The sequence below is a fragment of the Cuculus canorus genome, unplaced genomic scaffold (genome assembly GCF_017976375.1).
Source record: "Cuculus canorus isolate bCucCan1 unplaced genomic scaffold, bCucCan1.pri scaffold_179_arrow_ctg1, whole genome shotgun sequence".
NCBI classification, from domain to species: Eukaryota; Metazoa; Chordata; class Aves; order Cuculiformes; family Cuculidae; genus Cuculus; species Cuculus canorus.
Window position 1 is genome coordinate 1 of NW_026527811.1, and position 14,497 is coordinate 14,497.

A 14,497-nucleotide genomic window follows, 5' to 3' on the forward strand; every position below is an offset into this window, starting at 1 on the left:
CAAAGAGGGGACAAAGGAGCTCATGGGACGTTGGAGACACCAAAGAGGGGACAAAGTGGCTCATGGGGACACCAAAGAGGGGACAAAGTGGCTCATGGAGACACCAAAGAGGGGACAAAGGAGCTCATGGGGACCCCAAAGAGGGGACAAAGTGGCTCAGGGGACATTGGAGACACCAAAGAGGGGACAAAGTGGCTCATGGGGACACCAAAGAGGGGACAAAGTGGCTCAGGGGGCGTTGGAGACACCAAAGAGGGGACAAAGTGGCTCAGGGGACATCCAGGACCTCAAAGAGGGGACAAAGTGGCTCATGGGGACCTCAAAGAGGGGACAAAGTGGCTCATGGGGCGTTGGAGACACCAAAGAGGGGACAAAGGGGCTCATGGGACATTGGAGACACCAAAGAGGGGACAAAGAGGCTCATGGGGACACTGTGGACACCGAGGAGGGGAGAAGGGGACACGGAGGGGACAGCCCACGTCCTCGGGGGACGCGTTGGGGACTTGGGGACACGGTTCCACTCACCTGGGGCTGTGGGTCCGACCAGAGGAGGTCACACATGGGACCTGGGGGGGGGACACAGAGGGGTCCTTGGCCACCGCGGGGAGGGGACATTGCAGCCCCTTGGGGACAGCAGAAGGTTGGGGCCAAGGAGGAAGGACTTGGGGACACCATCGTCATCGTCACCTGAGTCCGGGGGCTGCCGGTTCCGCTCGATCTTGCGGATGTCATCGAGGGTGACGCCGTCCTCGCTGAAGAGACCACCGTGCATGATCTGGGGGAGACGACGGAAGGACCTCAACCCCAAACCCACCAGGGATGGGGTCACCTCAGTCCAGGGATGGAGATCACCTCAACTCCAGGGATGGAGATCACCCCAACTCCAAGGAGATAAAGATCACCCCAACTCCAGGAGGAGATGGATGGAAGGGACCCCCTCAACCCAAACCCCACCAGGGATGGGGTCACCTCAGCTCCAGGGATGGACATCACCCCAACTCCAGGGATGGAGATCACCCCAACTCCAGGAGGAGAGGGATGGAAGGGACCTCCTCAACTCAAACCCCACCAGGAATGGGGTCACCTCAGCTCCAGGGATGGAGATCACCCCAACTCCAGGGACGGAGATCACCCCAACTCCAGGGATGGACATCACCTCAACTCCAGGAGGAGATGGATGGAAGGGACCCCTCAACCCAAACCCCACCAGGAATGGGGTCACCTCAGTCCAGGGATGGACATCACCTCAACTCCAGGGATGGACATCGCCCCAACTCCAAGGAGATAAAGATCACCCCAACTCCAGGAGGAGATGGATGGAAGGGACCTCTCAACCCAAACCCCACCAGGAACGGAGATCACCTCAACTCCAGGAGGAGATGGATGGAGATCCACCACCCAAACCAGGAACGAGGATCACCCCGGTTCCTCCCCGCCATCCCCAAACCCCTCCAAGGAGGACACGGGTGGTGGTGCCAGAAGATGTCCCCTCACCAGGACTTTGCCGTTGATGCACTGGGCCAACGGGAGCCACTCGAAGACCTCGCTGAAGAGGGCGAACATCTGCGCCGTGTACTTGGCCTTCACCTCCCCCTCGAAGCCGTAGATCTGGTTCATGTTGTCCGTCTCGTGGTTCCCTACGAGGTGGGAACACATCAGGAGGTCCAAGAGGACATCACCACCATGGAGGACAAAGCCACCACGGCTCAGCTCCAAGAAGATGGAATGGGAAGGGTGGGAGAAGGTCCTGAGAACATCGGGTTATGGTCCCACAGCTCAACTCGAGGAGAAGAAGTGGTGACACCAAAACCAGGTGTCCCACACTTGGGGGCCACGGCCATGTCCAACCCCCCACCGCGGTGTCCGCGTTACCTCGAAGCAGATGGAAGTGCTCCGGGTAGAGGAGTTTGAAGCCGAAGAGCGTCAGGATGACCTCCACCGAGAAGGACCCGCGGTCCACGAAGTCCCCGTTGAAGATCTGAAGGTGGCTCAGGAAAACGGGCGGTCCAGGGCTGTCCCAACCCCTGGGTTGGGTGGTGGGACTCCATCTCTGGACCTCAGGTGATCTCCAGCCCTGGTTTGGGTGGTGGGACCCCATCCCTGGACTTCAGGTGATCTCCAGCCCCGGTTTGGGTGGTGGGACCCCATCCCTGGACCTCAGGTGATCTCCATCCCCTGGATTTGGGGTCATCTCCAGCCCTGGTTTAGGTGGTGGGACCCCATCCCTGGACCTCAGGTGATCTCCAGCCCTGGTTTGGGTGGTGGGACCCCATCCCAGGTGTTGGGGTGATCTCCACCTCTTGGCGTTGGGCTGACCCCACCCCTGGTGGGCTTCACCCGGACGTCCCCCACCCCCTTCCTTGGCTTTTTTGGGGGGTTGTCTCCCCGCTGCAGGTGGATACGTAGGGGTTGACCTCAGAAGGTAACCCGTTGAGCTCGAAGATGTTGAGAAGGTCGTAGTACTGCCCGTGAGTGTCCCCACAAACCGTCACCTGCTCCGTCTGCCTCGGGACAACCCAGAGCCACAGCGTCACCCATTTTTGGGGGACACGGGGACCTCAGTGTCCCCCCCAACACCCACCGAGGAACCACCTAAGGGTGAGGAGCACCACCCACCTCCTTCAAGGTGGTTTCCACCAAGGTGGGGAGCTTGGCCAACACCTCCTTGACCTGCACCAGGATCTGAGAGACAACCGGGGGACAAAGATGGGGACATTGGGGACATTTGGGGACCGGGGATGGCTTTTTTTTTGGGGGGACACATGGGGGGGGGTACCTGATAGGCGCATTTTCGGTGCAGCTTCTTCTGCTCTTTGTACCACTGCATGAGGTCCTTCATGAAGGTCAATGTCACCTTGCCACCCTCCAGCTTGGGGCCAATGTACTCGTCCTCGATGGCTGTGGAACCCCAAGAGATCCGCTGGGTATCCTCAAGGGGACCCCGAAACCCTCAAGGGGACCCCAAGACCTTCAGAAGAACCTGAGATCCTCAAGTGGACCTCAAGACCCTCAGAAGAACCTGAGACCCTCAAGAGGACCTGAAACCCTCAAGAGGACCCCAAGACCCTCAGGGGGACCTGAAACCCTCAAGGGGACCCCAAGACCCTCAGAAGAACCTGAGATCCTCAAGTGGACCTCAAGACCCTCAGGGGGACCTGAGACCCTCAAGAGGACCCCAAGACCCTGAGAAGAACCTGAGATCCTCAAGTGGACCTCAAGACCCTCAGGGGGACCTGAAACCCTCAAGAGGACCCCAAGACCCTAAGAAGAACCTGAGACCCTCAAGAGGACCCCAAGACCCTCAGGGGGACCTGAAACCCTCAAGAGGACCCCAAGACCCTGAGAAGAACCTGAGACCCTCAAGTGGACCCCAAGACCCTCAGGGGGACCTGAAGCCCTCAAGAGGACCCCAAGACCCTCAGAAGAACCTGAGACCCTCAAGTGGACCTTAAGACCCTCAGAAGAACCTGAAACCCTCAAGGGGACCCCAAGACCCTCAGGGGGACCTGAAACCCTCAAGTGGACCTCAAGACCCTCAGAAGAACCTGAGACCCTCAGGAGGACCTCAAGACCCTCAGGGGGACCTGAGATCCTCAAGTGGACCTCAAGACCCTCAAGTGGACCTCAAGACCCTCAGAAGAACCTGAGACCCTCAAGAGGACCTGAAACCCTCAAGAGGACCCCAAGACCCTCAGGGGGACCTGAGACCCTCAAGAGGACCCCAAGACCCTCAGGGGGACCTGAAACCCTCAAGAGGACCCCAAGACCCTCAGGGGGACCTGAGACCCTCAAGTGGACCCCAAGACCCTCAGAAGAACCTGAGACCCTCAAGTGGACCTCAAGACCCTCAGGGGGATCTGAAACCCTCAAGAGGACCCCAAGACCCTCAGGGGGACCTGAAACCCTCAAGTGGACCTCAAGACCCTCAGGGGGACCTGAAACCCTCAAGAGGACCCCAAGACCCTCAGAAGAACCTGAAACCCTCAAGAGGACCCCCCGACCCTCAAGGAGGACCTGAAAGGTCCATTGGGAACCCTCAAGGGACCCCAAAACCCTAAGAGGGACCTGAAACCCTCAAGTGGACCTCAAGACCCTCAGGGGGACCTGAAACCCTCAAGGGGACCCCAAGACCCTCAGGGGGACCTGAGACCCTCAAGAGGACCCCAAGACCTTCAGAAGAACCTGAGACCCTCAAGAGGACCCCAAGACCCTCAAGGAGGACCTGAAAGGTCCATTGGGAACCTTCTCCTCCTCAACCTCCACCTCTTCCTCTTCTCCTCCTCAACCTCCACCTCTTCCTCAACCTCCACCTCTTCCTCTTCTCCTCCTCAACCTCCACCTCTTCCTCTTCTCCTCCTCAACCTCCACCTCTTCCTCAACCTCCACCTCTTCCTCAACCTCCACCTCCTCCTCTTCTCCTCCTCAACCTCCACCTCTACCTCTTCTTCTCCTCCTCAACCTCCACCTCCTCCTCTTCTCCTCCTCAACCTCCACCTCCTCCTCTTCTCCTCCTCAACCTCCACCTCTTCCTCAACCTCCACCTCTTCCTCTTCTCCTCCTCAACCTCCACCTCCTCCTCTTCTCCTCCTCAACCTCCACCTCTTCCTCTTCTCCTCCTCAACCTCCACCTCTTCTTCTTCTCCTCCTCAACCTCCACCTCTTCCTCTTCTTCTCATCCTCTTCTCCTCCTCAACCTCTACTTCTTCCTCTTCTCCTCCTCAACCTCCACCTCTTCCTCAACCTCCACCTCCTCCTCAACCTCCACCTCTTCCTCTTCTCCTCCTCAACCTCCACCTCCTCCTCTTCTCCTCCTCAACCTCCACCTCTTCCTCAACCTCCACCTCCTCCTCTTCTCCTCCTCAACCTCCACCTCCTCCTCTTCTCCTCCTCAACCTCCACCTCTTCCTCTTCTCCTCCTCAACCTCCATCTCTTCCTCTTCTCCTCCTCAACCTCCACCTCTTCCTCAACCTCCTCCTCCTCCTCCTCCTCGGGCGCAGAAGGACCAGGTTGTGGTGAGGCCTCACTCATGCTCTCGATGTCCAGGGTGTCCACCACGGAGCGCTTGTGCTCGTCGCTGGCGATGGCGCGCTCGAAGGCCTTCTGCTTGACGATCTTGTGACACTCCTGGTACTTCAGCTTCGCGTCCTTATCGTTCGGCCGCACCTTCACCACCTGAGGACGGGACACGACGTCAGGGGACAAAGATCTCCTCCATGGTCCCAACGGGGCCACCAGGGAGATGATGAGGGCATCTCCAAGCTCTGGTGGGCCATGGTGCCACCAGGGAGATGATGAGGAGGTCTCCAAGCTCTGGTGGGCCATGGTGCCACCAGGGAGATGATGAGGGCATCTCCAAGCTCTGGTGGGCCATGGTGCCACCAGGGAGATGATGAGGAGGTCTCCAAGCTCTGGTGGGCCATGGTGCCACCAGGGAGATGATGAGGAGGTCTCCAAGCTCTGGTGGGCCACGGTGCCACCAGGGAGATGATGAGGAGGTCTCCAAGCTCTGGTGGGCCACGGTGCCACCAGGGAGACGATGAGGAGGTCTCCAAGCTCTGGTGGGCCATGGTGCCACCAAGAAGACGATGAGGAGGTCTCCAAGCTCTGGTGGGCCATGGTGCCACCAGGGAGATGATGAGGAGGTCTCCAAGCTCTGGTGGGCCATGGTGCCACCAGGGAGATGATGAGGAGGTCTCCAAGCTCTGGTGGGCCACGGTGCCACCAGGGAGATGATGAGGGCATCTCCAAGCTCTGGTGGGCCATGGTGCCACCAGGGAGATGATGAGGAGGTCTCCAAGCTCTGGTGGGCCATGGTGCCACCAGGGAGATGATGAGGGCATCTCCAAGCTCTGGTGGGCCACGGTGCCACCAGGGAGATGATGAGGGCGTCTCCAAGCTCTGGTGGGCCACGGTGCCACCAGGGAGATGATGAGGGGGTCTCCAAGCTCTGGTGGGCCACGGTGCCACCAGGGAGATGATGAGGAGGTCTCCAAGCTCTGGTGGGCCATGGTGCCACCAGGGAGATGATGATGGGGTCTCCAAGCTCTGGTGGGCCATGGTGCCACCAGGGAGATGATGAGGAGGTCTCCAAGCTCTGGTGGGCCACGGTGCCACCAGGGAGATGATGAGGAGGTCTCCAAGCTCTGGTGGGCCATGGTGCCACCAGGGAGATGATGAGGGGGTCTCCAAGCTCTGGTGGGCCACGGTGCCACCAGGGAGATGATGAGGAGGTCTCCAAGCTCTGGTGAGCCATGGTGCCACCAGGGAGATGATGAGGAGGTCTCCAAGCTCTGGTGGGCCATGGTGCCACCAGGGAGATGATGAGGGCATCTCCAAGCTCTGGTGGGCCATGGTGCCACCAGGGAGATGATGAGGAGGTCTCCAAGCTCTGGTGGGCCACGGTGCCACCAGGGAGATAATGAGGAGCTCTCCAAGCTCTGGTGGGCCATGGTGCCACCAGGGAGATGTTGAAGGGTCTCCAAGCTCTGGTGGGCCACGGTGCCACCAGGGAGATGATGAGGAGGTCTCCAAGCTCTGGTGGGCCACGGTGCCACCAGGGAGATGATGAGGGCATCTCCAAGCTCTGGTGGGCCATGGTGCCACCAGGGAGATGATGAGGGGGTGTCCAAGCTCTGGTGGGCCACGGTGCCACCAGGGAGATGATGAGGAGGTCTCCAAGCTCTGGTGGGCCATGGTGCCACCAGGGAGATGATAAGGAGGTCTCCAAGCTCTGGTGGGCCACGGTGCCACCAGGGAGATGTTGAAGGGTCTCCAAGCTCTGGTGGGCCACGGTGCCACCAGGGAGATGATGAGGGCCTCTCCAAGCTCTGGTGGGCCACGGTGCCACCAGGGAGATGATGAGGAGGTCTCTAAGCTCTGGTGGGCCATGGTGCCACCAGGGAGATGATGATGGGGTCTCCAAGCTCTGGTGGGCCATGGTGCCACCAGGGAGATGATGAGGAGGTCTCCAAGCTCTGGTGGGCCATGGTGCCACCAGAGAAGGTGATGCTGGAGGAGCAGCCTCACCGTCTCGTAGTCGCGTAGGGCAGCCTTGAACTTGCCGAGGGCCATGTTGGAGGCGGCGCGCCGGTAGTAGCCTTTGACGTATTTGCCGTCGAGCTGGACGGCGCGCGTGGCGTCGGCGAGGGCGTAGCCATAGCATTCCGTGCGTAGGTAGGCCAAGCTCCGGTTCCCGTAGTAGATGGCGTTGGTGGGATTCAACTCGATGGCGCTGCTGTAGAACTTCACGGCGTTCTCGTAGTCCTTCCCTGGGCAACAGAGGGCATCAGAAGGACCAAAACCCACCCCAAGGGCCACCAAAGAGCCCACAAAGGCAACTCAGGGGCCACCACGGAGCCCAAAGAGCCAACTCAGAGACCTCCAGGGCCACCGTGGAGCCCACAAAGCCAACCCAGAGCTCCCCAGGGCCACCATGGAGCCACCAGAGCCACCACAGAGCCCACAAAGCCAACTCAGGGGCCACCATGGAGCCCAAAGAGCCAACTCAGACCCTCTCAGGGCCACCACAGAGCTCATAAAGCCAACCGAGAGTCCCCCAGGGCCACCATGGAGCCCACAAAGCCAACCCAGAGCCACCCAGGGCCACCATGGAGCCCATAAAGCCAACCCAGAGCCCCCCAGGGCCACCATGGAACCAACCCAGAGGCCCCCAGGGCCACCACAGAGCCCACAAAGCCAACCCAGGGCCCCCATGGAGCCTCCGAAGGCCACCACAGAGCCAAGCCAGAGCTCCCCAGGGCCACCATGGAGCCACCACAGAGCCCACAAAGCCAACTCAGGGGCCACCATGGAGCCCAAAGAGCCAACTCAGATACTCTCAGGGCCACCACAGAGCTCATAAAGCCAACCCAGAGCCCCCCCAGGGCCACCATGGAGCCCATAAAGCCAACCCAGAGCCCCCCAGGGCCACCATGGAGCCCATAAAGCCAACCCAGAGCCCCCCAGGGCCACCATGGAGCCCATAAAGCCAACCCAGAGCCACCCCAGGGCCACCATGGAGCCCACAAAGCCAACCCAGAGCCCCCCAGGGCCACCATGGAGCCCATAAAGCCAACCCAGAGCCCCCCAGGGCCACCATGGAGCCCACAAAGCCAACCCAGAGACCCCCAGGGCCACCATGGAGCCAACCCAGAGGCCACGAGGGCCACCACAGAACCCACAGAGCCAATCCAGAGCTTCTATGGCCACCGCAGAGCCCCCAGGGCTGACCCAGAGCCATCCAGGGCCACCACGGAGCCAATCCGGAGCTCCTCAGGACCACCATGGAGGCCCCCAAGGCCAGCCCTGATCACCCTGGAACCACCACGGAGCTTCCCAGGGCCACCATGGAGCCCACAAAGCCAACCCAGGGCCCCCATGGAGCCTCCGAAGGCCACCACAGAGCCAAGCCAGAGCTCCCCAGGGCCACCATGGAGCCACCAGAGCCACCACAGAGCCCACAAAGCCAACTCAGGAGCCACCACAGAGCCCAAAGAGCCAACTCAGACCCTCTCAGGGCCACCACAGAGCTCATAAAGCCAACCCAGAGACCTCCAGGGCCACCGGTGAGCCCATAAAGCCAACCCAGAGACCCCCAGGGCCACCATGGAGCCACCAGAGCCACCACAGAGCCCACAAAGCCAACTCAGGGGCCACCATGGAGCCCAAAGAGCCAACTCAGATACTCTCAGGGCCACCACAGAGCTCATAAAGCCAACCCAGAGACCTCCAGGGCCACTGTGGAGCCCATAAAGCCAACCCAGAGCCACCCCAGGGCCACCATGGAGCCCATAAAGCCAACCCAGAGCCCCCCCAGGGCCACCATGGAGCCCACAAAGCCAACCCAGAGCCCCCCAGGGCCACCATGGAGCCCACAAAGCCAACCCAGAGCCCCCCAGGGCCACCATGGAGCCCACAAAGCCAACCCAGAGCCCCCCAGGGCCACCATGGAGCCAATCCAGAGGCCACGAGGGCCACCACAGAACCCACAGAGCCAATCCAGAGCTTCTATGTCCACCACAGAGCCCCCAGGGCTGGCCCAGAGCCATCCAGGCCCACCACGGAGCCAATCCGGAGCTCCTCAGGACCACCATGGAGGCCCCCAAGGCCAGCCCTGATCACCCTGGAACCACCACGGAGCTTCCCAGGGCCACCATGGAGCCCACAAAGCCAACCCAGGGCCCCCATGGAGCCTCCGAAGGCCACCACAGAGCCAAGCCAGAGCTCCCCAGGGCCACCATGGAGCCACCAGAGCCACCACAGAGCCCACAAAGCCAACTCAGGGGCCACCATGGAGCCCAAAGAGCCAACTCAGATACTCTCAGGGCCACCACAGAGCTCATAAAGCCAACCCAGAGACCTCCAGGGCCACTGTGGAGCCCATAAAGCCAACCCAGAGCCACCCCAGGGCCACCATGGAGCCCATAAAGCCAACCCAGAGCCCCCCCAGGGCCACCATGGAGCCCACAAAGCCAACCCAGAGCCCCCCAGGGCCACCATGGAGCCCACAAAGCCAACCCAGAGCCCCCCAGGGCCACCATGGAGCCCACAAAGCCAACCCAGAGCCCCCCAGGGCCACCATGGAGCCAATCCAGAGGCCACGAGGGCCACCACAGAACCCACAGAGCCAATCCAGAGCTTCTATGTCCACCACAGAGCCCCCAGGGCTGGCCCAGAGCCATCCAGGCCCACCACGGAGCCAATCCGGAGCTCCTCAGGACCACCATGGAGGCCCCCAAGGCCAGCCCTGATCACCCTGGAACCACCACGGAGCTTCTCAGGGCCATCATGGAGCCCACAAAGCCAACCCAGGGCCCCCATGGAGCCTCCGAAGGCCACCACAGAGCCAAGCCAGAGCTCCCCAGGGCCACCATGGAGCCACCAGAGCCACCACAGAGCCCACAAAGCCAACTCAGGGGCCACCACAGAGCCCAAAGAGCCAACTCAGATCCTCTCAGGGCCACCACAGAGCTCATAAAGCCAACCCAGAGACCTCCAGGGCCACCGTGGAGCCCATAAAGCCAACCCAGAGCCCCCCAGGGCCACCATGGAGCCCATAAAGCCAACCCAGAGCCCCCCAGGGCCACCATGGAGCCAACCGACAGCCCCCCAGGGCCACCATGGAGCCCACAAAGCCAACCCAGAGCCCCCCAGGGCCACCATGGAGCCCACAAAGCCAACCCAGAGACCTCCAGGGCCACCATGGAGCCAACCCAGAGGCCCCCAGGGCCACTATAGAGCCCACAAAGCCAACCCAGAGCCCCTCAGAGCCACCATGGAGCCAACCCAGAGGCCACGAGGGCCACCACAGAACCCACAGAGCCCGTCCAGTGCTTCTACGGCCACCGCAGAGCCCTCAGGGCTGGCCCAGAGCCATCCAGGGCCACCACAGAGCCAATCCGGAGCTCCTCAGGACCACCATGGAGGCCCCCAAGGCCAGCCCTGATCACCCTGGAACCACCATGGAGCTTCCCAGGGCCATCATGGAGCCCACAAAGCCAACCCAGGGCCCCCATGGAGCCTCCAGGGCCACCACAGAGCCAAGCCAGAGCCCCCCAGGGCCACCATGGAGCCACCAGAGCCACCACAGAGCCCACAAAGCCAACTCAGGGGCCACTATGGATCCTCAGATCCTCTCAGGGCCACCACAGAGCTCATAAAGCCAACCGAGAGCCCCCCAGGGCCACCATGGAGCCAACCCAGAGCCCCCCAGGGCCACCATGGAGCCAACCCAGAGTCCCCCAGGGCCACCATGGAGCCAACCCAGAGCCACCACAGAGCCCACAAAGCCAACTCAGGGGCCACCATGGAGCCCAAAGAGCCAACTCAGACCCTCTCAGGGCCACCACAGAGCTCATAAAGCCAACCGAGAGTCCCCCAGGGCCACTGTGGAGCCCACAAAGCCAACCCAGAGCCCCCCAGGGCCACCATGGAGCCCATAAAGCCAACCCAGAGCCACCCAGGGCCACCATGGAGCCCATAAAGCCAACCCAGAGACCACCAGGGCCACCATGGAGCCAACCCAGAGCCCCCCAGGGCCACCATGGAGCCCACAAAGCCAACCCAGAGACCACCAGGGCCACCATGGAGCCCATAAAGCCAACCCAGAGACCCCCAGGGCCACCATGGAGCCCACAAAGCCAACCCAGAGACCCCCAGGGCCACCATGGAGCCCACAAAGCCAACCCAGAGACCCCCAGGGCCACCATGGAACCAACCCAGAGGCCCCCAGGGCCACCACAGAGCCCACAAAGCCAACCCAGGGCCCCCATGGAGCCTCCGAAGGCCACCACAGAGCCAAGCCAGAGCTCCCCAGGGCCACCATGGAGCCACCACAGAGCCCACAAAGCCAACTCAGGGGCCACCATGGAGCCCAAAGAGCCAACTCAGATACTCTCAGGGCCACCACAGAGCTCATAAAGCCAACCCAGAGCCCCCCCAGGGCCACCATGGAGCCCACAAAGCCAACCCAGAGCCCCCCAGGGCCACCATGGAGCCCATAAAGCCAACCCAGAGGCCCCCAGGGCCACCATGGAGCTCATAAAGCCAACCCAGAGCCCCCCAGGGCCACCATGGAGCCCACAAAGCCAACCCAGAGCCCCCCAGGGCCACCATGGAGCCCACAAAGCCAACCCAGAGCCCCCCAGGGCCACCATGGAGCCCATAAAGCCAACCCAGAGCCCCCCAGGGCCACCATGGAGCTCATAAAGCCAACCCAGAGCCCCCCAGGGCTACTGTGGAGCCCATAAAGCCAACCCAGAGCCCCCCAGGGTCACCATGGAGCCCATAAAGCCAACCCAGAGCCCCCCAGGGCCACCATGGAGCCCATAAAGCCAACCCAGAGCCCCCAGGGCCACCATGGAGCCCATAAAGCCAACCCAGAGACCCCCAGGGCCACCATGGAGCCCATAAAGCCAACCCAGAGCCCCCCAGGGCCACCATGGAGCCAATCCAGAGCTTCTATGGCCACCACAGAGCCCCCATGGCTGGCCCAGAGCCATCCAGGGCCACCACGGAGCCAACCCAGAGCTCCTCAGGACCACCATGGAGGCCCCCTCAAGGCCAGCCCTGATCACCCTGGAACCCCCAGAGCCACCAGGGCCACAATGGAGCCTCCCAGGGCCACCACGGAGCCCTCAGGCCAACCTTCACTTGCCCATGGCTCTTTAGCCGGCTGTGGGGTTCTGCTCTGACTGCTCTCCCCCACCCCATAACAGTGGCTCACTATTAGGCAGCCTGCTCCTCTTACTGTAAGCTTGGCACACCCTATAGATCACTATTTGGCAGCTCACACTCTCCATTGCTGCCGTGGCTCCCTATCTGGCAGCCTCCGCTGCCCCCATTCACCCCCATGGCTCCCTATCTGGCAGCCCCCGCTGCCCCCATTCCCCCCATGGCTCCCTATCTGGCAGCCCCCGCTGCCCCCATTCACCCCCATGGCTCCCTATCTGGCAGCCCCCGCTGCCCCCATTCACCCCCATTGCTCCCTATCTGGCAGCCCCCACTGCCCCCATTCCCCCCCATGGCTCCCTATCTGGCAGCCCCCGCTGCCCCCATTCCCCCCCATGGCTCCCTATCTGGCAGCCCCCACCGCCCCCCATGGCTCCCTATCTGGCAGCCCCCATTCCCCCCATGGCTCCCTATCTGGCAGCCCCCGCTGCCCCCATTCCCCCCCATGGCTCCCTATCTGGCAGCCCCCGCTGCCCCCATTCACCCCCATGGCTCCCTATCTGGCAGCCCCCGCGGCCCCCATTCCCCCCCATGGCTCCCTATCTGGCAGCCCCCGCGGCCCCCATTCACCCCCATGGCTCCCTATCTGGCAGCCCCCGCTGCCCCCATTCACCCCCATGGCTCCCTATCTGGCAGCCCCCGCTGCCCCCATTCACCCCCATGGCTCCCTATTTGGCAGCCCCCGCTGCCCCCATTCACCCCCATAGCTCCCTATCTGGCAGCCCCCGCGGCCCCCATTCCCCCCCATGGCTCCCTATCTGGCAGCCCCCGCGGCCCCCATTCACCCCCATGGCTCCCTATCTGGCAGCCCCCGCTGCCCCCATTCACCCCCATGGCTCCCTATCTGGCAGCCCCCGCTGCCCCCATTCCCCCCATGGCTCCCTATCTGGCAGCCCCCGCTGCCCCCATTCCCCCCCATGGCTCCCTATCTGGCAGCCCCCGCTGCCCCCATTCACCCCCATGGCTCCCTATCTGGCAGCCCCCGCTGCCCCCATTCACTCCCATGGCTCCCTATCTGGCAGCCCCCGCTGCCCCCATTCACCCCCATGGCTCCCTATCTGGCAGCCTCCGCTGCCCCCATTCACCCCCATGGCTCCCTATCTGGCAGCCCCCGCTGCCCCCATTCCCCCTATAGCTCCCTATCTGGCAGCCCCCACTGCCCCCATTCACCCCCATGGCTCCCTATCTGGCAGCCCCCACTGCCCCTATAGCTCCCTATCTGGCAACCCCCGCTGCCCCCATGGCTCCCTATCTGGCAGCCCCCGCTGCCCCCATTCACCCCCATGGCTCCCTATCTGGCAGCCCCAATTCCCCCCATGGCTCCCTATCTGGCAGCCCCCGCTGCCCCCATTCCCCCCTATAGCTCCCTATCTGGCAGCGCCCTCGGTACCTTTGAAGAACTCGTTCGCCTGCGTTTTCAGCGCCTCGGCCCGCTCCAGCGTGGCCGGGCTCGGGGGCCGCCCGGGGCCACCGCTCTCTGCCCGCTCTCCCTCCGCCATCGCCGGGCCGTAAAGCGCTCCGGCAACCGCAAAGGCTGCGGGACGGGGAGCTGGCGGCAGTGTCGTAAACGGGGACGCGCCGCACAGGAGGGAGAACCGGAACCATAGAGAGGAGAGGGAGGAGTGGCCCCACCATAGAGAGGGGCCAGAGCGGCATATGGGGGCGGGCAGCACCCTCCTCCCCGGGTCCTCCAGGGCTCCAGTAAGGGGGTCCCATGGCCCCCCCAGTTCCCCATTGTCCCTGAGTCCTGTGTGGCTTCAGAGCAGGTTTATTGTGGGGGGGCTTTGCACGAGGAGGGGAGGCAGCACAAGGGGGGGGGGGACACACACTGCAATGTCTCTGTGTCCCCCTCCTTGCACAAGCGCGTGCAAGTGCACGGGGGGGGGGGGGGGCGGTACAGGGCCCCCCCCCCAAAAGCGAAACTTGGGGGGCACAGGGGGGAGAGGGAGTGGGGTGTGCGTGTGGGTCCCAGCGGCTCTGGCTCGTGCGAGACGCTCGTGCAAAGCCCTCGTGCAAGGGGCAGACACACTCGTGCAAAGGACTCTCCTGCCCCAAAACAGGGGAGGGTTGGGGGGGGGGCACTTGTGCACCTGGGCAGCTTCCAGGGGGGGTGTGTGTGTGTGTGTCTTGCACAAGGGCAGGTCTTGCACGAGGGTTTTGCACAAGAGTGGGTCTTGCATAAAAGGCCTCGTATGAGGGTCTTGCACGAGGGTCTCGCACGAGGGTCTCGCACGAGGGTCTCGCATGAAGGGCTCTTGCACAAGGATC

General features: G+C 62.7%; 1 protein-coding gene across 1 annotated transcript; it reads right to left on the minus strand.

The window, feature by feature from the left end:
* Window positions 1-408: 408 nt before the first annotated feature.
* Window positions 409-13,815, minus strand: PPP5C (protein phosphatase 5 catalytic subunit). The gene is made up of 10 exons (XM_054055662.1): window positions 13,620-13,815; window positions 7,028-7,269; window positions 5,026-5,173; window positions 2,777-2,898; window positions 2,617-2,682; window positions 2,403-2,501; window positions 1,873-1,978; window positions 1,495-1,637; window positions 688-775; window positions 409-566 (listed from the first exon to the last, which is right to left on the minus strand). The coding sequence occupies exons 1-10, from the start codon at window positions 13,726-13,728 to the stop codon at window positions 421-423; spliced, it is 1,269 nt and encodes a 422-aa protein (XP_053911637.1). The 5' UTR covers window positions 13,729-13,815; the 3' UTR covers window positions 409-420.
* Between the last annotated feature and the right edge of the window lie 682 nt (window positions 13,816-14,497).